Source organism: Manduca sexta, chromosome 4 (genome assembly GCF_014839805.1).
Source record: "Manduca sexta isolate Smith_Timp_Sample1 chromosome 4, JHU_Msex_v1.0, whole genome shotgun sequence".
In the NCBI taxonomy this organism is placed as follows: domain Eukaryota; kingdom Metazoa; phylum Arthropoda; class Insecta; order Lepidoptera; family Sphingidae; genus Manduca; species Manduca sexta.
The window spans coordinates 7,146,297-7,170,940 of record NC_051118.1 but is presented as its reverse complement, the minus strand read 5'-3'; the positions used below and the strand labels follow the sequence as shown (position 1 = coordinate 7,170,940).

Genomic DNA, 24,644 nt, shown 5'->3' with positions numbered 1-24,644 from the left:
ATGACTTGTTCTTTAAACGAGGATTAAAAAGAGTGTTCACCTCCCAGTAGACAACGGTTTGGCTGTGCGATGGCACTGCAAAGTCCACGGGCGATGGATGCTGCTTACTATCAGGCGGACAGGTCACAAATTTTGCTAAGACAATTAAAAAAAAATATATGTATACAACTGTTTATTTTTATTTTTGGATTTGGTTGGGTTTCAAATTGTTTTAAATTGGTTTCAAAGCTATTGATCTTTTCGATTTTCTTGTCAAGTATAGATTAGTTAAATAAAGCTAGCCAAATGATTGAAATCTGGGTACTTATTTATTAGTTTGTCGCTAGTAATATAGGTTCATCGTTTATTTCGTTCAAATATTAATATTATTTTCATATTTTAGTGCACACTGCATTTGGAATGTATTAGTTGATAGTTTATCGAGGCTTGAATTTGTTACCGATACAACGCCAATAATACTCTTTTTCTTATCAGCATTTATTATAACTTAAAGGTTATAAATAAAAAAGAAAACCAGAAATCACGTACAATATCGCATATAATTTCTTATATTTTCTATTGAGCGAGAAACTTCTCTATCGTACATCAAGCTTTAATCATACAAAACATTAATAATGATGTGTTATTAATCTATGTCCTGTTTTTTTACGAAATAAGTTGATTTCGGCGAAAAGGCTAGTTCGTTATGAGTCCAAATGATTTGCTATTTTAAATTAGTTCATATAGAATTAATAACAGATTAACATAACAATAAAAGGAAATATATTAAGTATATCTATAGAAAAACAACCGGCCGTGCGAAATCTCCTGCAAACTTGTTTTTGCACCTGCGAAAGTCGTTGGTCCACTTAATTATTCATTATTCTAAGGGATTATGGTGTTCTATCTATAAATCGGACGGCATTTTTAACTTTACATTAAGCCAAGGACTAGTTCTACGAACGAGATGATTATGTTCTTCGAGAATAGAATCCTGATTTGATTGGCTGGTTCTCCGTTTGATTTGGATTTAATTAAAATGTAATTTATGTCTTAAATTAATAAGTTATTAAGTCGCTAATTCAACGATCGCTCCAGTCCGTATGAGTGGTCGTACACGGAGCGATATCAGTTTAATGCGATTTTGTATTTTTTTTTAAAGTATGCTCATTCAGTAATGAACAATGTAGTCCAAACATAATGCCAAGAAGACATGTTACTCCGGTAGATGATTGTCAAAATTAAGCCGGCCCGTCTTACTGGATGCACATTGGGTGATGACATATCTCGACTATTCAAATTGTAACCCGGATTTTTATACAATAGTCAGAATCTGATGAATATCCCACTGCCGATTTCACTAAACGATATCTTAACAATTGCATTTATGTCACCAAGAAGTAAGATATGATAACCTTTACCTGTTCTTTGGATTTCAAGATTACCCTTTATCAAATTTCATCAAATTAAGTTCAATAGCTCAGTCCAGCGCAACGTATACAACATTGGAACAAAAACACCTCAGCTCTACTAATAATAGTCTATATACAGAAAATCGGATACTAACACTTGTATAATTAAAGGCCCCTTCACATGTCGACACATTTTTATCTGCGTGCGAATATCGTAAATAGACTTTTGTCCCTTCGTTATTACGCGAAGACATCCTCTGTATGCAGATTAGATGGAAAATTGGTAGGTGCCACTAAATTGGATGTAATCTAGACGGTTCTTTCCCAAGGGGCTGGAAATTGCCGTGGAATTGGGCCGTGGTGATTATAGAGGCTGATGGCGGCTGCCAGCTTCCTAAGGCGCTGCGCAGACGCTGTATTGTCGCGAATCATTGATACTTCAACTTTAGCAAGGTTTCAGCTAAATAGTGATAGTGGTATGGTACTGCAATATAGGCATATGATGATATTGAAGGTTGGCAGGTTAATTGACTTTCGTTTTTGTTTTTTTTATTTTTATGTACTGAGGAGCGGTGATAGCCTAATTTGGTGTGGTATGGACTGCCGAGACGAATGTCCGTAAGTTCAAATCTCAAGGGCACACATATCAGACTTTTCTAAACTTGTGTGTGTATTCTTTTTAAATTACGCTTGTTTTAACGGTGAAGGAAAACATCGTGAGGAAACCTGCATACCTGAGAAGTTCTCTATAGGAATTTTGAAGGTGTGTGAAGTCTACCAATCCGCACTAGGCCAGTGTGGTGGACTAAGGCCTAACCCCTCTCAGTAGTATAGGAGGCCCGTGCGCAGCAGTGGAAAAGTATACAATACTGGGTTGATATTACTATTATGTACTGATTAGGATGTTAAAAAAATATTATAATTTATTGTTACACCTCATTTTTCTATTTTTGAAGCTGGCTTAGATTGGTCAATTTAAGTAGACAACACGAAAGCGCACGCGCATTTCTTTGATAAGGTATTAATGACTTAAATTATGCATTTGAGTAAGTCTTCCATATTTCTAGTACCCTTATACATTATAGGCCTCCTGTACCCTCATATATTATACTATAATCATTATAATCGCATAAAACTGTTGTAAAGAGGTTAAGATGGTTTATGATGCCGTAAATATCTTATTAGATGGGTCCAGGGTTCAAAACCATGGCATGATTAGGTCTATGAGGTTAGCTGTGTCAGACATTACACTGTCACGCCTTTTTTTCTCAAGGGTAGGTAGAGAAGCAACTCGTGCATCCACCCCTGTGTATTCCGTCCTGTGATGTGATAAGGGCCTATTGCCATAACGGGTACAACCCTCAGATTCAGGGAAATGTCAACAAGTGGTCACAATGTCGCTTGGCGGTAAAAATAGACAATTACAGTGGTACTCACCATGTTCTTATTACTAACTTTAGACATGGTGAAAAAGCAGCCATAGTGGCCCACGAAAATGTGTCGTGTTCCGAGAACAGCATTTTTGCTACACCTGATGGTAAGTGGAGTAGGGCCCAATACAATCGAATGACGAGAGATGATTACCTCTCGGCAGTCAATACAATTGTGCCGACCTGTTGGATACAGATATACACAGGCCCATCCCGGAGCGCGACACTTACGCGGGCCGCTATGACTGGTTTTAACATCTTGTGTAAATTGGTCGCTATCCGGGCGGATATTTTAATATATCCTACTACCAGCATGTATATATACGGTTCAAACAGGCCGTCATGATTGTGTCAACTAGCTAGGAATAATCATAACTTTAGTTAAACGTTTTCGTATTTGATTTACTGAAGTATTCAAATAAAATAAGTCCGTGGTAAATAATGGTTATTAACACAATGATTATGTAACCTTCATTGTATTTCCGCAAATAGTCCATTATGTTAGTTCCCAGGCTTGAAGTAAATTACTTGTAATACTATATATGAGTCACATCCCTAGGTCGTTCAGAATTTTGGAAGGACATACCACGTGCATACAGGGTCATTTTGACATTGCGTTAGTAAATGAAACCACATATTTTCGTGAAAATAACACTACAATAAATTTAACAATTGTAATCATCTCTCAACAATCGACATTCTATTGGACCGTATTTATATAAATCGCTGTAATATTTTAGGGACTTGTAGCAAGAAAGGATTATGGATTGTGAACAACACCTTTTTATAAATAATTTTGTTCTAAAATATAACAATATCAGCCATGTATTATATACTACTGCTGTATATGGGTCCCTCTACTACTGAGTGGTATTAGACTTTAGTCCACCACGCTGGTCTAGTGCCGATTGGTAGACTTCACACTCTCTGAAAATTCATATAGAGAACTCCTCAGATATGTAGATTTGCTCATGTTTTCCTTCACCGTTAAGGCAAATAATAATTCACAAAGAAAACACTCATAATTTAAGAAAAGTTAGGTGTGCCATTGTGATTTGAACTTGCAGACATTCGTCTCAGCAGTCCGTTCCACACCCAACTCGGCTATCGTCGCTCTTATTTCTTGTTATAAAAGAATAATTTACAACCCCTTGTACAGTCGGCCATCAAGAAATTATCACAGAATCTGAATGCATAAACATTTGAAGGTACGTAGCGTTGTTTTAATCGCATTATCCAAGTTCTTGGAAGTGGTTTACACGTAACAAATTATGTAAATTACAGCAATTTTTGATCTCAGATAATTCAACGTAATTAGTCAACAGCAGAATGTAAACGTGAATTGCATTTGTTTAAATATTACATTTTTCTCGAGGCTTTGTTTGAAAATCCTTTAATATTGGTTCTAGGTCTTTCACATGTGAGAGTCCGCCTGGGTAGGTACCATCGCAATGTCTATTTCTGCCACAAATTAGTAGTGTGTAGTCACTGTTGTGTTCCGGTTTGAAGGACATTGTAGTCAGTGTAACTACTGGACATAATGAGACATCTCATGTCTCAGGATGGCGAGCGTAGTGGAATACCGAACAATACTTTGTAATTCTAGGTGTTGGATGGTGCTTCTACTGTTTATGAGCGTATTGCTTACCATCAGACTAACGGCAAGCTTGTCTCGTCATATAAAGCAATAAAAAAAAAAGCGTCAGGCGAGCTGTTTGCTCGTCTCCTTATCAAGTACAAAATCCTTTCCGCTCATAAAACGATTCCCAACAGGTCGCCAGTCCCGTAAATCCCGATGCAATTGTAAAGGTTAATTGAAAAGTTAATTCCAATGATGGAGGATCTACGTCAATGGGTTAGAGTTCAATATCGAGTCGTGCATCTCGTGGCGTTAATTATATAGATGTCCCATATAGTTTAGGGATTTAACGCGATTTTTTTTATCTTTTATTTCTATGAAGGCAATGTCTTTGAAACGTCGAGAGAAAATCTATATATATAAAAGAAAGTCGTGTTAGCTACACTATTTATAAGTCAAGAACAGCTGAACTGATTTGGCTGAAAATTGGTGGAGAGGTAGCTTAGAACCAGGAGACGGACATAGGATACTTTTTATTCCGTTCCTACGGGAACGGGTCGTGACATAACACGTGGTATAACAAAACGAAATTTGGTATGGAGATAGTTTAAGACCCTGGAAAGGTATAGAATATTATCCCGAGAAAATATATAGTGGGACTTTTATCCCAGAAAAATCCCTTAACGCGGGCGAAGCCGCGAACAAAAGCTAGTTATAAAATAAAGAACCGCGATAAAAACACGGAATACTTTTATTTCAATGTGTTCAATAGTAATTTTAAGTTCCTAATATGTTTAAATTAATTATGTTTTGTTTGTTTTTGTTTTGTAACAAAGACTTACTCAATACTTATTTATTTCTGAAGCTTTCCAAAATAATCTCATATTAGCAGTGTTCTATATTAGTAGAGCGCGGTTACCAACGTAGCAAACAGAGGCGCGTCTAATGGAGCGTTAATTGTGTGTTTTGTATAGATGTATGTATTTAAATAATATATGTTCAACAGTTAATCACATAAGTAACGTTGAGTCCAAGAATATCGAGCCCGCACGCTTCTTTTTCTATTTTGTTTTTTTCACGCACTGCACAAATACCATCCGTTCGCAAACCTTTATATCCTCAAATGTTGCACCAATTTTGTCATGCATCCACTTTGAACTGGCTTTTTTTTACTATTTTATTTTTGCAAGGACAAATAACATTCGTGCGCGCTTGTGCACCTTTATATCCTCAAATGTTGTCATCATTTTATCATACATGCGCGCTGAACCATCAATTTTTGTAACTTACAGTATCTTTATGTTTAACCTGTGCAGAATTAACAAATAAATATCTCTTGTTCCAGGAGGCGGGAGTGCCATCAATGGCCTGACACGATGTTCAGAACGGCGTCAGTCGAGGGCTCCGGGCCGAGGACGCCGCCCGCCTACGCACCTCACCCCCCGCACCCCCCGTACGTTCCACCCCGCTTCTTTCCCCCGCGGATACGACCACCACCCCCCCAGTACTGCTTCGATGCTGCACGCTTCGCCTGCGACGCCTCGAAACCAAGATATCTTGACGTCGAACGGGAGAGACTTGTAACGCGATGGCTGGCGGAAGCCAACGAGGCTCTAGTACGGAGGGACCGTCCTCCAAGGTACAAGCCTCGGAGCAGCGAGAGAAGACCTGACTATCTCGACAGGAGAGGGCCGGAGTGGTCTGACAACTTTCTGTTAGGGAGGAGGAATGGGTCAGTAGAACCGGAAGACGATGGCAGTGAAGTGATGAGCCTCAAGGAGTTTGTGGATAAGTTCTCGTTGCCGCGTGTTGTGAAGTTCGAAGGGGAGGATAGGCCAGTGCTGCTGTATAGGGTGTTGGAGGCGCATCGGAGAGTGGAGGCGGTGCCGCTGTCGGGGAAGAAGGGGAAGCTTGTCGGCAAGCCGCTTTACATACCGGACTCATATGATGGTAAGTTTTGTAATTTGAATCTTATTATTAAGACAGAAGAATGGAAAATACGGTTTGAGGATAGAGATTTTATTCTGCTGTAATTTGTAGGGTTCGTAAGCATAGAGTTTGGCCGAGTTCCAAGGAGTTTATCATCTCTTACAAGTTACTACTATTGACAACATTATAGTGAGCAGCAAATCTCTCTTGGTGATATCTGATATTCCTTCAATTTACTCTTAATGAATGCCTCGGTGGTGTAGTTGTATTACGGTACGACGGCATTGCTGAGTTCACGGGTTCGATCCCTGGTCAGGAAGTGTTATTAGGTTTTTCTACTCAGCAACCTCAGAGCCCGGAATTTGTTCCAGACATTGCGATAGGCTCGCACCAGTTGCGCGTCTGCCTATCCCTTCGGGGATAAAAGGCGTGACTGTTACTTTGTCGACTGATACCTACTGTTATTGCACTTAATCCAAAAACAAAATAGGAAGTCGACATTCTCGATGGTTTTTTCTAATACAATAATTGTCTTTATAATGATTTCTTATGTTTATACGAATATTAGACATTGAACTAAAACTATTTTACCGAATTTTATACCTAATTTCAATGGCGTATAACCTGTAGATTTTTCACCAGATTGATTTCTTCTGTTTTAGTATTTATACGATGTACATATTTCACATAGGTTATAATTATAAATAAGTCAAATACCTTATTGTTACTGACATTGTGATATTTAAATATTGTTTATAGATCAACATACTCATCGATATATAAAGAGTATGACTAATGTTACACAATAGACAATTGAAGCCACAAATGGTACATAAACGACACAGTAATGATCATCGATTGTAATATTGGAGCGAGGATAATTGTTAATGCATTATCCATTGCCGTAATGTCAGTGGTCGGTTGTTTTGTTATGACGCAATACGGGCAATGTATATCGATTAATCTGATTAAACACTTGGTAGGAAGCGATCCAGGGTTTGAGAGAAGGATGTCGTATTGAAAATCCAATTATCCAAGCATGCTAATAATTATACTTAAGTGCAACCTGAAGGATAAATGATGGAAGAATGAACAAATTCCGTTCCGTGACGGGTTGGAGCTCAAATATTCGCATTTGGATAGAAATACGTCTATTAGAGATGCTTTGTTTTAGTATAGGACTCCGCAGTGAATACCGGGAGAATCCTGCGAATGGGATACTGGAGAACTCGGCTTAGCGACTAGAGGGCCCTGGGAAGGGATAGCTGGGAAGGCAGTGTGGGAGATAGGGAAATCTCTTAGGATAGGAGGAGGGGGAATGCCAGTAAATATTTGCTAGCTTTTATAGGCCTTAATGTGAATTGGCCAGCATGATGTATATACACTTAACTGTGTGGGTGATAGGGGCTAGCACAGATTCCAAACTCCCGTCTGATACTACGTAAAAAAATCCAATATCACTTTACTTGACCTTGGAATCGAACCCGAGACCTCACCACTACAGTCGTACCGATGACTACGCTACCACGGCATAATCAACAAAATAATTATTAAATAAAATTTGGTCGAAACAAACTCATAATATCCAGACGAAGCTGGGCCCTTATTCTGTATGATAGTGTAAACGCGTAACGCGGCCGTGTCATGTTATCTTCGAGAAATGTGCGTGGAATGGTATTCTGTAAGCCAAATTTCTATATTCCAAAACATGACGCGTTGTGTTACGTGCTTGTTACGCACTGTTAAAATAACGTGCGCGATAGAGAATAAGGCCCCTGTTTATCCAAACCGAGCAGATGGTCGCCTGGTATCCTTGGTTGCAACTCACCTTGAAATATGTATGAGCTGTGACGACCCGCGCGGAATACGTTATCATATCATATGCACTAACCATCTAGACTTATAAAGGAACTAGTAAGGATAAGGCATCGCGCAGACGCTACCAACTTGTTATCAAATATATAATAATATCAGACCCTGTATTATATACTGTCCCACTGCTGGGCACGGGCTTCGTCTACTACTGAAAGGGATTAGGCCTTAGTCCATCACGCTGGCCTAGTGCGGATTGGAAGACTTCACACACCCTCAAAATTCCTATAGAGAATTTCTCAGGTATGCAGATTTCCTCACGATGTTTTCCTTCACCGTTAAAGCAAGCGATAATTCACAAAGAATAAACACATATTTTTTTAGAAAAGTCAGAGGTGTATGACTTGGGATTTGAACCTGCGGACATTCGTCTCGGCAGTCCGTTCCACACCCAACTAGGCTATCGCCGTTGCTACTGCCAGAAGACTACACTAATATGAAACTGATCATTACTTTTAATAACTTTAAAACTTATCTTTATAACTGTCTTCAACCGTTACAGCATAGTATACTGTCATCTTAAAGTCGAAATTAACGTTTTAAATCCATATCCTTTTAAGAACGTAATAGGAATAATTAAGCTTTTATATTATTCCAAAATAAACTTTAAAGACTTAATATTATGATATAAACGAATTCACCCTCTGGCACTTCATGGCATGGCATGACAAATTAGTTTTCCCTGAGACTCGCTTCACTGCTCGGTGTCACAATGCGTGCCACTGCTGATCCTGGCTTACAGGAGTTGTAGTGGTGGGTGTGAGGGCGGGAAAGTCTCTGTCACTTCAGTGGACGGAATGCACATGGCTAACAGGCTGCATTGGTTGTTTTCCTACCTATTCCTTTGAAGCATTCCGTCCCATTATGTGATAGAGGCCGAAACAATATATCAAATATGGTGTTCAAAGTATAATTTGAAATAACTTAAAAAAAACATTTATTTTACATGCTTGAAAAAAATATGGATTAAGCTCATTTCGAAAGATGAATGTATTCTGTGGCGGTTGAAATTACAGTCTTAAATAAAGCTAAAAGAGGGTGCCTAGTTTCGCTTCTGCCTACCCTAATAAAATGCGTCTATGAGTATACAGGGGTCTCATTCTCTTTGCCACAAGTTATTTTGACAGTGAACAAGCACGTAACGCACCGCGTCGCGTTTACAATAGAAATTGGCATACATAAGGGCCGGCCTATATATGGCGAGTGCAGAATATTTTACTGCCAAACTATTATCGACATTGTCTTCATTGAAATAATATTCAAAATCAATGAACACAATAATAAATTGCATTACATTGTTGTGTTAATTCATTTTGAATATTATTTCAATAAAAATAATATCGATAGTAGTTTGACAGTAAAACATTTTCTCCGCTTCACTCCGTTCAATTCTCACTAATTTCACGAAGATAACTTAACACAGCCGCGTTACGCGTTTAAATTATCACAGAGACTAAGGCCTTTTAATTAACAATAACTGATGATATTGCAAATATTCCATGAATAAATCCGATATAACATTCACAAATTGAATAACCGAAGTTGCTACAATTATCTCTAAAAACGTAACCAAAACCCGTTTCCAATTCTCCTTAAAATTCAAGGCCTACGCGCAAATATTTGTCGAGTTATTGCTTTTATAGCCCGAAATGGGACAACTATATGTTTTCGATAGTTATGGTGTAAGGTGTCGCGTAGACGGCATGGATTTGTTTTCGAGAACTCTACTCTACTATAAACTGACAGTATCTGAGGGTCTATTTCGAAAAATGAAATCCGCAGTTTCGGATGACGAATGGAAAAGACGGGGCGGAATAGTTCTGGAGTGGCCACCACGAATCGAAAGACGCAGCGTAGGCAGGCCCCCATGAGATGGACCAACGACCTGGTGAAGGTCGCCGGAGTCCGATGGATGAGGGCGGTCCAGAACCGGTCCCTGTGGCGCTCAATGGAGGAGGTCTATGTCCAGCAGTGGACGGTTCCCGGCTGAAATGATGATGAATGATGGATGACGAATCGCACGTTTTGTTACTATGAAGTGTTATGGATCCGATGACGGATTCGACGACGGATCCGATCGGTTCATCGCAATATTTCAGACATGGAATTTGTAAGAACTTATCGTCGTCCCTTTTTAAAACCATCTGCGAGGATAAAGTTCTACTGCTTACTCAAAAAAAAAAATAATACTGGGAATTGATCCCAAGGTAAACTACAGAACGGTGACGGATCCGAAGTAATTTGGTAGTAGAGTTAAATCCGGAGTTCGTCGTTCCTTCGTTTTTCGAAGAAGACCCTGTGATATTGCCGATGTTTTTCTGTTTCATAATTGTTTTTATTCTAAGTAAAGACAAGGCGGTGTATGGGCGCTGCTATAATGTTTGAAACTATATTTTCAATCAACAAACCAAATAACGTGTGTTTTTAGAGGTTTGATTTAACAAAAGCCAAAACCATATAAATGAAATCTTTTGCTACATATTAGTTACGATTATAAAAGATATAAAATACATTTGAACAGACCTCAACACGAATCTTGTATAAGTGTAGACTTCAAAATATCTTAAAACCAGTACGAATGCTATGCCAATTATGAGAGCCGGTTGGTCATTGGAAATTCTTTACATAACCTGAACGAGTCAGAACGTGGTTATGCCAGAGGAATGAGTGGGATTGGACTTTTTCTTTATATGTGCAAGGCATAGTAACCCTGCACCTGATGGTAAGTCGAATAAGATCCTGATAAAAAAAAAATGTAATTACAAATAATAAACCAATTACTTGTCTTTACATTTGCTAATAAATTAGTTTTTTTTAATAAATATTATTGTTTGGAGGTCCATGCTATCTATATCCAAACTCTAAAGAATAATATCAATATAATATCAGCCCCGTATTATATACTGTCCCACTGTTGGGTAGGGGCCCCCTTTACTACTGAGAGGGATTAGGCCTTAGTCCACCACCCTGGCTCAGTGCGGATTGGTAGACTTCACACACCTTCGAAAATGCCTATAGAGAACTTCTCAGGTGTGCAGGTTTCCTCACGATGTTTTCCTTCACCGTTAAAGCAAGCGATAGTTCACAAAGAATACACACATAATTTTAGAAAAGTCAGGGGTCTGTGCCCCTTGGGTTTTGAACCTCCGGACATTCGTCTCGGCAGTCCGTTTTACAACCAACTAGGCTATCGCCGCTTTCCTAAAGAAAGTAAGTCCTTAGGAATGCAAATGTTAAATTAAAATATGTGACATATATTTGTTTGTTTTACCGTTTGTATACAGTTCGTTGTAACAGATATTACAATGGTAATGTTTAGAAAATAAAGCATAAACAAAACATAGTTATACAGATGAACCTTTTCAAAGTGGAAGAACCACTTTGTTGACATATTTGTGGACAGCATAAATATGTCCTAACCGGTTCAACAAGGCAAAGAAAACTAAAGAAAAGTGACAATTTCTTGCGTTTAAAGAAAGAAACCATTTATTTTTATGAAACGTGTAAACATTATCGGAATAAAATAGGTACAAAATTTACAAAAGAAAGTGTGAGTTGTGTGTTGTGTTGTACAGGGTGTTCAGGAATAGATCGATATTCCTGTACTTGCAGATTGCTTACACCATGCCCAATTACACAAACATTTTGTTTTTGTAAAAGTTCCATTTGGGAGATTTGATATATTTTGATATTTTTGTTTTTGAGATTTGTCTTTGACCACTTTATGTCATTTCTACAAATGTTGACTTTTTGAACTCTGTTTCTTTTTAATAATAATATTAATAATATCAGCCCTGTATTATAATGTCCCACTGCTGGGCCGGGCCTCCTCTATTACTGAGAGGAAATCTAATCCTCCTCTATGCCTTAGTCCACCACGCTGGCCTAGTGCGGATTGGTAGACTTCACACACCTTCAAAATTTATATAGAGAACTTCTCAGGTATGCAGGTTTCTGCACGATGTTTTCCTTCACCGTTAAAGCAAGCGATAATTCACAAAGAATACACACACAAAGGGTGAAAAGTGTAAGAAAGGTCAGAGGTGCGTGTCCGTGGGTTTTGAACCTGCGGACATTCGTCTCGGTAGTCCTTTCTATAACCAACTAGGCTATCGCCGCCCTGTTTGTTTACTCATATATATGATAAACTAGTCGCCGCCGTGTCTAGTAAGGATGAAAAAGGTCATTAATCTATGGAGTAACCCGCGCGCTAGGTTGCCAAGCCAAAACCAAGCGCTGATTATCAGCCGGGACCTTACATGTACGGGTGTCCCAAAAAATAATGTTAAGCGAAGGTCCGGAGATAGAGCACCCCTTGGGCTATCCGAGTCATCCTCACCCGCGATTTTTCATAGATGTCGTGTTAAAAATATTTTTGAAATACTTGAAAATTGTGGATTTGAAAAATTTAAGGTTTTTTTTAAAGTAGAAGACTTGTTCATAATTTTTCTGTTGCAACAATATTTTCATTAGTTGTACTTTTTTGCAAAAACCTATCAACTTCGTAACTAATGAAAATTATGAAAATGTTGGTGTAAAGTGAAAAACATGTTCTATGAATTATGACTTAAATTTTCTACTTAATAATATGTATAGATATATGTATCAGTAAGCGCTGTATGAGCGGCGATAGCCTAGTTGGGTGTGGAACGGACTGCCGAGACGAATGTCCGCAGGTTCAAATCCCAAGGGCACACACTTCTGACTTTTCTAAAAAATCATGTGTGTATTCTTTGTGAATTTATCGTTCGCTTTTACGGTGAAGGAAAACATCGTGAGGAAACCTGCACATCGGAGAAGTTCTCTATAGGAATTTCGAAAGTGTGTGAAGTCTACCAATCCGCACTAGGCCAGCGTGGTGGACTAAGGCCTAATCCCTCTCAGTAGTAGAGGAGGCCCGTGCTCAGCAGTGGGCAAGTATATAATACAGGGCTGATATTATTATAAGCGCTGTAAAAACGAAACGAGTTGTACTTGCTAACTACATGAAGTTAATGCCTTTAATCGCAATATCCGGTTCCTAAAAGCTACTGTAAGATAAACATCTAAATGATGAAGATATTCGGAATATTAACTGCGCATCGGGAGTTGAACCTGTGACCTCGCGGGGCGCGCCGTTACCTCAAGAAAATTGTAAGTGTGGGGAATAGTTTAGCGATTATTATTTTGTATGAAACATAATTAGGTCTTAAGTTTAAGTTTTATGAGCATTATTTTGTGTAAAATTAGCTATACAAAAATAAAAAAAACTAGTTATTTGCATGTCTAAATATTTGTACTTACACCATTGTATTCAATAATAATATTACCCCTGTGTTATTACCTCTACTACTGAAAGGAATTAGGCCTTAGTCCACCACGCTGGCCTAGAGCGTATTGGCAGACTTCATATACCCTCAAAATATCTAACCCTTATAATGCGTAATAATATAAAAAAAAAACAAAGATAATAAAATAACCAATATGTATAATATTGTATTTTTTAATTTCCCTGATAGCAGCATTTAAAGGCTTTGGACCAGAAAATTTAATCAATAGTCAATTGCTTTTATTGTCCTTGCAAATGACAGGATAACGGTATAGTGGTCTGAAAACTAGAGGTCACAGATTCAGTTTAAATACAGCACAATCTAAAATCGATAGGTAATGACTAAATTCCTTGAATCTAGAATCTGTACAAATAAGAAAAATAGTCATAAACTATCAACTCGAACAGAAAGTAAATGTTTAAATTTCAGAGTCATCACGCAACTTTATATGGATTTTCGAACGTACCCGCGTTGCTTGTGTCTGGATTTTGTATCCTCCTTAACCTGTCAGGAGTCTATGCAAAAATACCCTTAATAAAGTTTACCATTCAACTCTGTCAGCTAAGGGCCATCAGCCTTGTCGCGGCCTTACCGCGTGGGAGAACCGACTTAATGGTAAGCCTTATAAGGCTGAAGGTCGCAGCCTTAGGATGTACGCGTAATGTCTCATGTGAATTGTTTAGGCTATTATTTTTTTTTAATTTGACGTGACAAAGGTTGATTACGTTTTTTTTTTTTAAATAGAAGGAGGCCAAAGTTAACTGCAAATAGACGTTAAAGTTAGGTAATTTGTGAGTACGAATATAATTATTGGTATTTGCCATCAGTCTAGATATATCAGTTGAAATCATTTATATTCAAAGATTTTCATATTTTTTATTTATTTATTTATGTTTTAAATCATGCATTATATTAAGATCATTTGTGTCAGCATGTTTCTCGTTATGTCGCATGTAATAACAAAGAATGCCTACACAACTCTCAGTAGTCAATACTTATATGAATTAGTTGCCTATGGTTTTTATGACTTAGCCTGAATTTTTATACTATACTAGCTTTTGCCTGCAGCTCCGCCCCAGTGAAAAAGTTTAAGGGATAAATATATTCCTGGGATAAAAAATAGCCTATAGCACTCAGGAGTAATGTAGCTTCCTATTAGTGAAAAAAATCAAAATCGGTTCAGTAGTTTTTGAGATTAGCGCGTTCAAAGAAACTCTTCAGCTTAAATGACTAATAAGTATAGATTTTAAACTTAGACAGTCTAACTCATAAACTTGTTTTAGCGTTAAGAAGTGGTTAAGAATTACTTAAATAACTGTCCAAAACATCACCGGTTTCCTAGTTCAAACATTAAGAGGTAAGATGGCGATTTTGTGACAGCTGATCGAGTAAATTTTGGTTTTTAACTAAGCGGTTTCCTAATTTAAACATTAAGAAGCAAGATGGCGGGTTTCGACTTACAGCTGATCGAGTAAATTGCCTTTAACTAAGCATAGTTTTGTGAAATGCTTATAAGTAATACTGATATTGTAGCTGGTTATTCTTCCAATACTTTGAACTGTATTTACTTAACTATAATGCTGTAGAGGTAGCGTGCCTGCATTGGCCAGCCAGTAGGGCTAAGGTCGCGACCTCGGCATACGGTACTCCTAATAGTACGTTGCACTCGACCCGCGGACTCTGTAAACAAAAAATGTTACGTTCCATTACACGTAATTAAATATTGTTTATGGTATTTTTGGGATTGTGAGGTAGTAAAATAGTTTTGCTTCTACATTATAGTTCATTTATAGTACATTTATATTGGTGGACTTAATGCCTGATGTTTTCTATAACAGTTAATCTTTGGGTAATGCAGATGAGACAATAATAATAATAATTTATTTATTACACACAAAATTGGTTATAATTTGGTCCAGTCTCCCTATTCTGTTTTCTAAACTAATAAATTTGTATTTTAGGAGAACAGTACTTTCTCATACAATTTTCAATATTATGTGGCCAATACCAAAAATAAAATGAAAAGGAAAACAATAAAAAAAAAACAAAAGGCGATAAAAACATTTTAGAAGATTTTAGTATACTATACACGCTTGTGTGTAAGTGTATAATAGTATACTGTTGATACTTAAATAAAGCAAAAATGATTTATAATAAGCTTCAACAAGAGTGAGACTATACAAGGCAAATACCTCTTTAATGCATGTTTCCTAGTACGTCCTATATAGAAATACACGAACACTGAAAATCAAGGATCTCTACATAATGTAAAGCGGGCGTTATTTATTTAACCGACTCATCACTAACTAACTAACGGTGAAGAAAAACATCGCAAGGAAACCTGCATACCATAGAAGTTCTCTATAGGAATTTTGATGGTGTGTGAAGTCTACCAACTCGCACAAGACCAGCGTGGTGGACTAAGGCCTAATCCCTCTCAGTAGAGGAGGTCCGTGTCCATCAGCGGGATAGTATATAATACAAGGCTGATATTATAATTATATATACTGCATACTCTGATTCAAGTATTTTTTACTATTACGATTTGAAAAACTATTATACTTGAATGCCAGGCTTTTTATGCCGATTTTTCGACTTGGCGTCTCACCGAACTATGAGAGTGAAAGAACAGAGAGTGCACCTGTGTACTGCACACACACTTAAGCACTATAATATATCCTGCGTATCTGACTGATCTCCGTTGAGATTGGCCGCCGTGGTCGAAATTCGGCTAGGAGGAGGTTATGGCGATTCAGGTATTTTTCACAATTATGATTTAAAAAGGTCTACATTATGCTCAAATTCCAGGCTTTTATCCCACCAATAGGGCTTTTACATGTAGCCGCGAGTTCTCTACATAAAATGGCATAAATTCTTTAGCACGCGTGACGTGGCACCGTTGGTTTGTTCATAAAACGTAACTTATCGTAGTGCACCTCTGTTTACATGTTGTCGTAAAGCGAAACAATTGAAAGAAAGGCAGGGGTGGACTCAGGGGATATGGGGGATATATGGGGGCTTTATTTCGCGATATATAGACGTGGTCGGTTATTTTTCCGAGTATTTTACTGAGATATGATTTTTCTGAATGGTGGGAAGTATATATGCAATTATTATAAAATGAAGTTATAATCAATGGTAAAAAAGATAAAGTGTAAGAATCGATTTTTTTAATACGTAATTATGTGCTTTTATAAATGTACTAAGAAGAATAATCTTCCTTCATAACCACAACTTGTAGAGTAATATTAAATTAATTCTAAACTCTAATTCCAAAACTATTGGAACTAGCTCGCAAATAATGTTAAAGTGCATAAAACGCCCACATATCCCTAAACTAAATCCGTCGCAACTTAACTAATTATGCATGCGCCGTCATGATGTACGAGATGAATCATTTTATGGGTTGTAAAAATACAATAGACACTTGGAAATTCCAGTCTTAATTATTTCCTTATAATAATGAACAAGTCCTTCGTCACAGGTTACTTGATAATCTAACAAACCTTATGGCATTAAAGAATGAACGGTTAAGAAAGTGTCAGTATGTGGGGCAATACCCCCAGTCTTCCATCTAAATACCTCCCACACAACAACGCATGCCCCGTCAAAGCCACACGTTTATAATCAAAGCGCTGTAGCCGGCCATGAATTTCCTAATAGCCCCCTTGATGACAATCGATAAGTAAACACTAACGTTTTGATTACTTACATGTTATCAGAAAATCTTAACCTCAGTTTGATTACAGTTTACACAGAATTTGTGAATACAAATTATGCTAATACTTTTGTAATAAGAGTTATAGATAGAGAAAGGAACTCTAAAAGATAAATAATGAGAAATAAGTAATAAAGAGAGATACGCAATATCTATAGGAATATGCAAATTGGCACACAAACATACACTAAAGTCATACACTCACACACCGCGCCTTTATCCTCGAAGGGGTAAGCAGAAGTGCAACCAGGCACCCAATTTTCGCCTTGTGTGTTCTGTCGCGTAATAGGAGCGACCCTATCGCCATATCAGGCACAAATTCCAGACTTCAGGCTGGTTCTAAGAAAAAGAACGCAATATCACTTTTCTCGACCCGAGATTCGAACTCGGAACCTATAGTTGCCGTGCACATAACACAACGCACCGAGGCAACGAAATCACTAAAACCAAACCAAAAAATGACAATAGTCAAAAGAACTAAAAAACAGGGGGTCACTACCCCCGACGTCCTTCCAAATCCCTCCCACAGCGACAATGCATGCCGGGACACGGCTCGAGATTCATTTTATAATCAAGGCGCGCTATGGCCGGCCGTGGGTCCCTTAATGGCTCCCTTAATGAGAATAAATAACCATTTGAAGTACTCTATTCGATGAAGACTTTATTACTACTGGATATAAATGAAGTCTGGACTGAACAGGTTCTGGGTATAGGGCTTTTAGCCATTTAATAGGCTTCGTTCTATCATGCTTAAGGAATATAATATGGTACATTTACTCTCTACTAATACCTCCGGAGTCCAATGACAAAACTAGTTAGACGGTGGTTTTACTGAATGCAAAGCACGTAATACTTAAACAAATTAACAGTTTCCACGGCCTCTAATGAACTACTTCATTCTCGCTCATGAAAACCGTTAATATACGATGAGATATTCCCGTTCTTCTCCAAACAAAATAAATTAAACATAAACAAATCTAGAGCAGTTCGTTACACAACCCATAGACGTCCAAAAAGTTCCGTATAAAAATTACCCCGAAGTCGGCGACCAAAGACTGTATATCGTTCTTCCAAGTCTACGATCTTTTCTCATTAAAAACGTCCTTAGTGTCGCGGGGCGTGAGAAGTATGCTAAGCAAGCATCACTCGGTTCCCGCCATTCCCTTTCGTAGGCAGAACAATGGCATTCCCTTGCCTGTATCATCGGACGATCTGAATCACGCGTGCGCTGCCCGGTGAATACAAATATATTTTTACTAACTTTAAAATTTATTTTGAATTCTATTTTCATAGATGTAAGAGTCGGTGTAGGATATTCGGTTGTAAAGTTATGTTGGTTTTATGCAGTCGGAGTTGGCACGTCCAACCCTCTGGTTAGGGATGTTGTTGAATTTAAAAAGTATAAATTCGAAATTTAAATTTGTTGTTGTCTATGATTTAGGTTGGTGTACGGGATTCTGTCGGGTCAGCGAGTTTTAAATCAATTGTACACACTTAATATACAATAACGCCATCTATTAACTGTGGCACGAAACTAAAATAACCGCGAAAACGAATGAAAAGAGAAACGAATTACAATTAAAAAATAAGTAAATAAAGTTGTCGTCGGGTTGTGAAATGTAGGATTCACGCACATTAAAGCTAAGGTTGTAGGATGTAGACAAACAGATAAAATCCACGTTTCCTATGGTTGCAATGGCTTCCTAACTTGAGCAATGCTGTCAAGGATGCCCATTTATTGTTTGCTTGACGGGTCAAGGAAAATTATTTTTGTGCCATTGATTTTTTGACAATGGTGTTTTTTGTCTAGCATTTATGGGTGGACCGGGAAGTCCTTGGTTCGAAGTCGCATGAATTCTGGACTAATTCCTTTAGATATAAGCCACCAGGCATGAAAATTAACCCTTATTAGTATTGCAACATGGAATATAATCGACCGCAGTCGCCGATGCCACCCGGAACTCTAAGTTTTGGTCATTAGGGGTCATTGAGGCTGGTCTGCATCAACCGTACAGTTACAAGAGATAATATTGCGTGTCTCGTATTTACCCGCGTTACTACGCTGCGAGTGTATTGGCATTTTAGTGGGGCAATGGTACACAGCTTTGTAAAGTGACGTTTATGTAAAACTGCTGCAGCTATGGGGAAATTTTAAAATGCGAATTCGTTTTCGAATTTCGAAAATAATATTTTTATTTTTCGAACAGTAAAGTGTCGTTTATGTGAATAAATAAACTGTAGCTATGAGGGAATTTTAAAATACGAATTCGTATTCGAATTTTGAAAATAATATTTTTATTTTTCGAACAGTTTAAACGTGCCAGAAGTTGACAGAAAGCATCTAGTATAAAAAAAAGCTAAACCATTTCTGAAAAACACAAAAAAAATGTCACAAGCCTTTGTACAGATTAAGATGTAGATAGAAGATACAGTATTAATTAGGTAGCTTTCGGTAGGAGCAAGTTAATTTCAAAATATCCCGTAATGTTATCCCTTTGGAATCCCGCATCTGAATTTCAAAATATCCCGTATTATTATCCCAATGGAATCCCGCGTACAATCTCGACACTGTCCCGGCGCGCACGTGTGCCAGTAATGAGCATACAGTTAGTTAAATAGCGCGGAGCTGTAAGTGGCGACGCGAGGCTGTGTTCCATGCACGTTGAGACGGATTTTAGGGTTCTATACTGGGTACCTAAGGGACTTTTGTAATAGCAGCTCTGTGTTGAAACATTAACGTATAAGTTCGTAAGTGAACAGTTTCTATAAAATTTTAATATAATGTATAACTTTTGAGACGGATTTTAGGATTTTTTACTGAGTACCTAAGGGACCTTTGTAATAGCAGCTCTCAGTCACGAAACATTAACGTATTAGTTCGTAAGTGAACAGTTTCTATAAAATTTTAATATAATGTATAACTTTTGAGAAAAATTTTAGGGTTCTTTACTAAGTACCTAAGGGACCTTTGTAATAGCAGCTCTGTGGTGAAACATTTACGTATACGTTCATAAGTGTCAATAGTTTCTAAACAATTTTAATTATACCAGCCTTAAATAGTATCAATTTATGAAGAACCATATTAAGGTTAGTACACGACATAAAATCAAAGAGGTACACTGCTTTTGAAGGTTGCCACAGCATGCGGTGGAAAAGTTACAGTCACAATTATTATTAAAATAAATAAGACAGGAAAAGTTACATGTATAATATGTAATACATATAGATGTATATATTACTATTAAGTTTCAATGATATTAATACTGACAATAAATTAAATACAAATATACTATCTCAGAGCTGGAAACCGGCTTTGATTACTTCTGGAATGGTTTGGGCTTTATTTCGCCACGCTGGCATGATACGCTTTGGCAGACTTCACGTACTTTCATAATTCTCATTGACAATTTATACGTATACATAGTTTCTTTGATGTTTTCCTTTATTCATCATCAGCCCTGTATTACACACTGTCCCACTGGGCACGGGCCTCCTATACTACAGAGAGATTAGGCCTTAGTCCACCACGCTGGCCTCTATTCCTTTATTGTCAAATGATAATTAACAAATACAAACATAACTTCGAAAAGTCAGATATGCAATGTCGTTTTACAAATAGACGCGTCATACACTAACAAAATTGCACATAAAAACAGCGCAGTATTTACTATAGTCACAGCCCTAGCGGTTCGCATTGATACGGCCCGAGTGTGCCCGAGTATGCCCGAATGAGCCCGAGTGTCGACCGCCCCGTCGCCATGACAGTCGAATAAAATGCATTTATTAGTTAAAAAATAGTGTATACCTATTACTAACATATGAAATGAAACGTTTTTTTTCATTCACAGTTGGAGTATAATGTGTACATCGTTTAAAACACAGGAAGGCATTTTATTTATAAAAATACAAAAGTTAGTAAGCCGACTAGCGGCGACAGTGGTCGGAGGTTGACTAAATGAATGTCGGGCAATTACCTTACTTTCGTCTTGCCAGTATTGAGCTCGGACAACGTATCTATGTAATAAAAACATCTTAGCAGATATGTGTTTTGGATTTTGATACTGCGGTTTTCGTTTCAGCGGTCCGTTTGTCCTAACTAGGCTATTCGTTTTACAGTGCCAGTAAAAAAATAATATACGAAAATATAAACAAGCCGAATTTCTCATATGTTAAGCCTTGCGACACAACAACAATGGCATGAGACAAGTCAAACGCGTTACGACACGCAACACAATGGCCAAACATTCTGATTCAAACTGTGTTGTACTTGCTTTCCTTGAGGTATGAAACGATGTTTAGACTCTAGGTAATAGTTATATCAGATTAGAAATAAATACGAGTTAGCATTCGGTAATGGTTGATGATACATTTTACACCAACTTCAAAACTTTTTATGTTATTAGAAAAATTTATGATTTCTGGTTTGGTGGCGTAGTTGTATGACAGCACGACTGCAGTGGTGAGGTCTCGGGTATGATCCCCGGGTCGGGCAGTGGTATTGGATTTTTTTACTCAGTATCAACCTGGAGTAACTCGCTTTTATCAACACCATGGGATGGAATACGCACAGCGTAAAGTGGATGCACTAGTTGCGCCTCTGCCTACCCCTTCGGGGTGAGTGTGTGGGTGTGTGTGTGTGTGTGTGTGTGTGTGTAGATAAATGAGACGAGCAATTTGCTCACATGATGGCTATTAGTAGACAGGAATATCATTATTTATTTCACATCATATTTGCCATAAGGTACCAGGGCAGCATAAAAACAAAGCAAGTTAAGGCGTTGTCCGGAACAACGCCAACACCCCGTGACGACCTTACGCCGATTTCTCTATTCATTATCTGCAATTAATCATAATTCACTTGGATTAATTCTGTGGGTGCGCCTTAAATGTATGCGTTGCGTAAATGTTATTGTAGTAAACATACTTGGCATGAAGTTTAAAACAGCGAACAAAAGCTGTCAGTGAATGTCGATTAGTATGATTAATGTAGGTTTTGAATCTATCCACTGTTTTTATTTAGTACAGCAATACACCAATAGAATGTAAACCAATAATTTGTCTCGCGTTGGCAGCTTGAGTTTTGTCTAGGTGTTCGGTAGCTGTATTGCTATACAAAACTCTCCCGCCAATTTAAACCAATCATATTTCGAAAATTAGTCATATTTTTTTTACACTAAAAACGCTGGCTGGCTAGCACCCGGGATACATATAAGAAAAATAAATATTTTTGTCATTTAATTTTCTATCAAATGTTTTAAAAAAAGAACTTGTTATGACAACACAGATTAAAAATATTCAAAAGGGTGTTACTCGGAACGCACGTGCGCCACACGTAATGCCAACATTCTAATGATTGGCGTATTTAGCAAAACACTTTCGTTTACGCGCGCACCGGAACGCTACACGCTTCTGGTTTTAATTTACATCGTAACGTAAAATAAAATATTCCGATCGATATTACAGTTATATCACGCGGCGATTTGTTTGATTTGTTATTCGGTATGGCATGTAGATTTTATTGGGCTTTGTTGTTACTATAAGGAACCGTAATGTCGTTAAAAATCGTATAGTGATATCATATAATAATATCACACCTGTATTATATACTTGCCTACTGCTGAGCACTGGCCTCCTCTACTACTGAGAGGGATTAGGTCTTAGTCCACCACGCTGGCCTAGTGCGGATTGGTAGACTTCACACACCTTCGAAATTCCTATAGAGAACTTCTCAGATGTGCGGGTTTCCTCACGATGTTTTCCTTCACCGTTAAAGCGAACGATAAATTCACAAAGTTTGTGAATTTTAGACGTACTTAATAAAAATAAGGACTAGAAGAACCGGGTATCGCAACTTTAAACCGGTTCTTTTAACACCCAGGTTTTTTTGAAATGGGTTGAACCGGATGCATGCTTTACTCACCCTAATGCAACAAGTTGTCAAACCATGTTGGTTTTTGTGAGACAGTGCTATTACCCCTGCCGAGCTGGCCCTCTTATGCCACAGAAGAATATGTTACAGCATGGCGTTTTTGAAAATTAATTTATTATTTTTATATACTTGATATTACAATATAATATATACCTGCTCGCAACTGAAGATTACATCAATGTTAAGAAGTAATTAGGCTCGCCGATGTGGTCACCGCCTACGGGTAACATTGATCATCAGACGTTATGAAGTAGTTCAACTTGTCATCCAAATGTGCAACATTGTGTTATATTTATTTATTGCATAACAAGCAGGTTGGTCACCTGATGTTAAACTCAGGCCAAAGATAAACTTAGCTTTTACGACGACACGTTATAATCCGCACATTTTTAAAAATAGACATTTTAAAATGTTGGCATCATGATTTTGGATATAAAAATGAGCTGTATAAAGAAACACATTGATTTTGATTATTTTATTTTTAACGCGCTGTATGAATATTCCATTTTCAATTTTGAAATTCAAAATACGAATTATTTAATTCTATTTTCAAAAATCTAATCCTTTAACCGCGAACGTAATCTATTGTCCACGTAACTAAACGTAACGTGAGGAATGCATAGTTTTTAATGCGTTGCGTAAGCGAATAATCGAGTAATGAAGTCGCATCGGACAAACCAGTTCTAGGTTCGAGTGTGCTTGATCTGAAACGGGCGCGGAGGTGTGAACGCGATAGAATGGATGCGGTTTGGGCTAGAGGTTGAATGTCAAAACAACAACTACATTTGCAACTTATTTCTTTAGAATACCTGACGTAATATGCTCCAAGTTAAATTAGAATTCTACTAAAATCTTAAAGACGTTGTATGAAAGAAGTATTTACTGTCTTCCTCTATCTCGAATGTTTGATTTACTCAATATACTTTTATCAAACGCTGGAGTAACATGTCATATACAAGTTTTCTGATTTCTCAATAAAAGTTTTTAATTGTGGCTTAGGTTTGAAGCTTTGACAGATTTCTCAATGTGATTGTTCCTGCAGTAGGCTATGGTATATTTCTAAATACGACTTTGTCTGTCTATTGCTTGGTGCGAGTCTCGCCGTTCAGACGCATAAAAACAAATACCGTATCCATTTATCGAAAAGTTTTCCCACTTCCGGACTCCGGCCGTCCTACTTCTGCTGTCGCCGACAGTTTCGACTAACGGTGCTTCGCTTAACTAGCTCGATGCGATAACGCAACGCTGCCATGGTAGGGGTCCCGCTTTCTTCGACATGCGCCTGACCTAATTGGGCTTATGCTATCCTGGTACTAGGTATTTGTTTATGGAGATTTGTATGCTAGAAATGGAAACCTTTTATGGAGAAATGTTTTTATAAAGGCAAAGTGAGTGTATTAGTTGCTCGATGGTGATGCTCTCCTGGTAATAAATATTTTTCCAGAGTACTTATGACCTTTGATGGTTATATGTTTTTTGTTGGCACG

General features: G+C 37.7%; 1 protein-coding gene across 1 annotated transcript in view; it reads left to right on the top strand.

The window, feature by feature from the left end:
* LOC115444470 overlaps positions 1-24,644 on the top strand; it is a 121,680-nt gene that overhangs the window by 36,428 nt on the left and 60,608 nt on the right. Inside the window, 1 exon segment of the mRNA XM_030170240.2 lies at positions 5,746-6,350. Coding sequence (XP_030026100.2) covers positions 5,777-6,350 — 574 coding nt within the window. The 5' untranslated portion in view covers positions 5,746-5,776.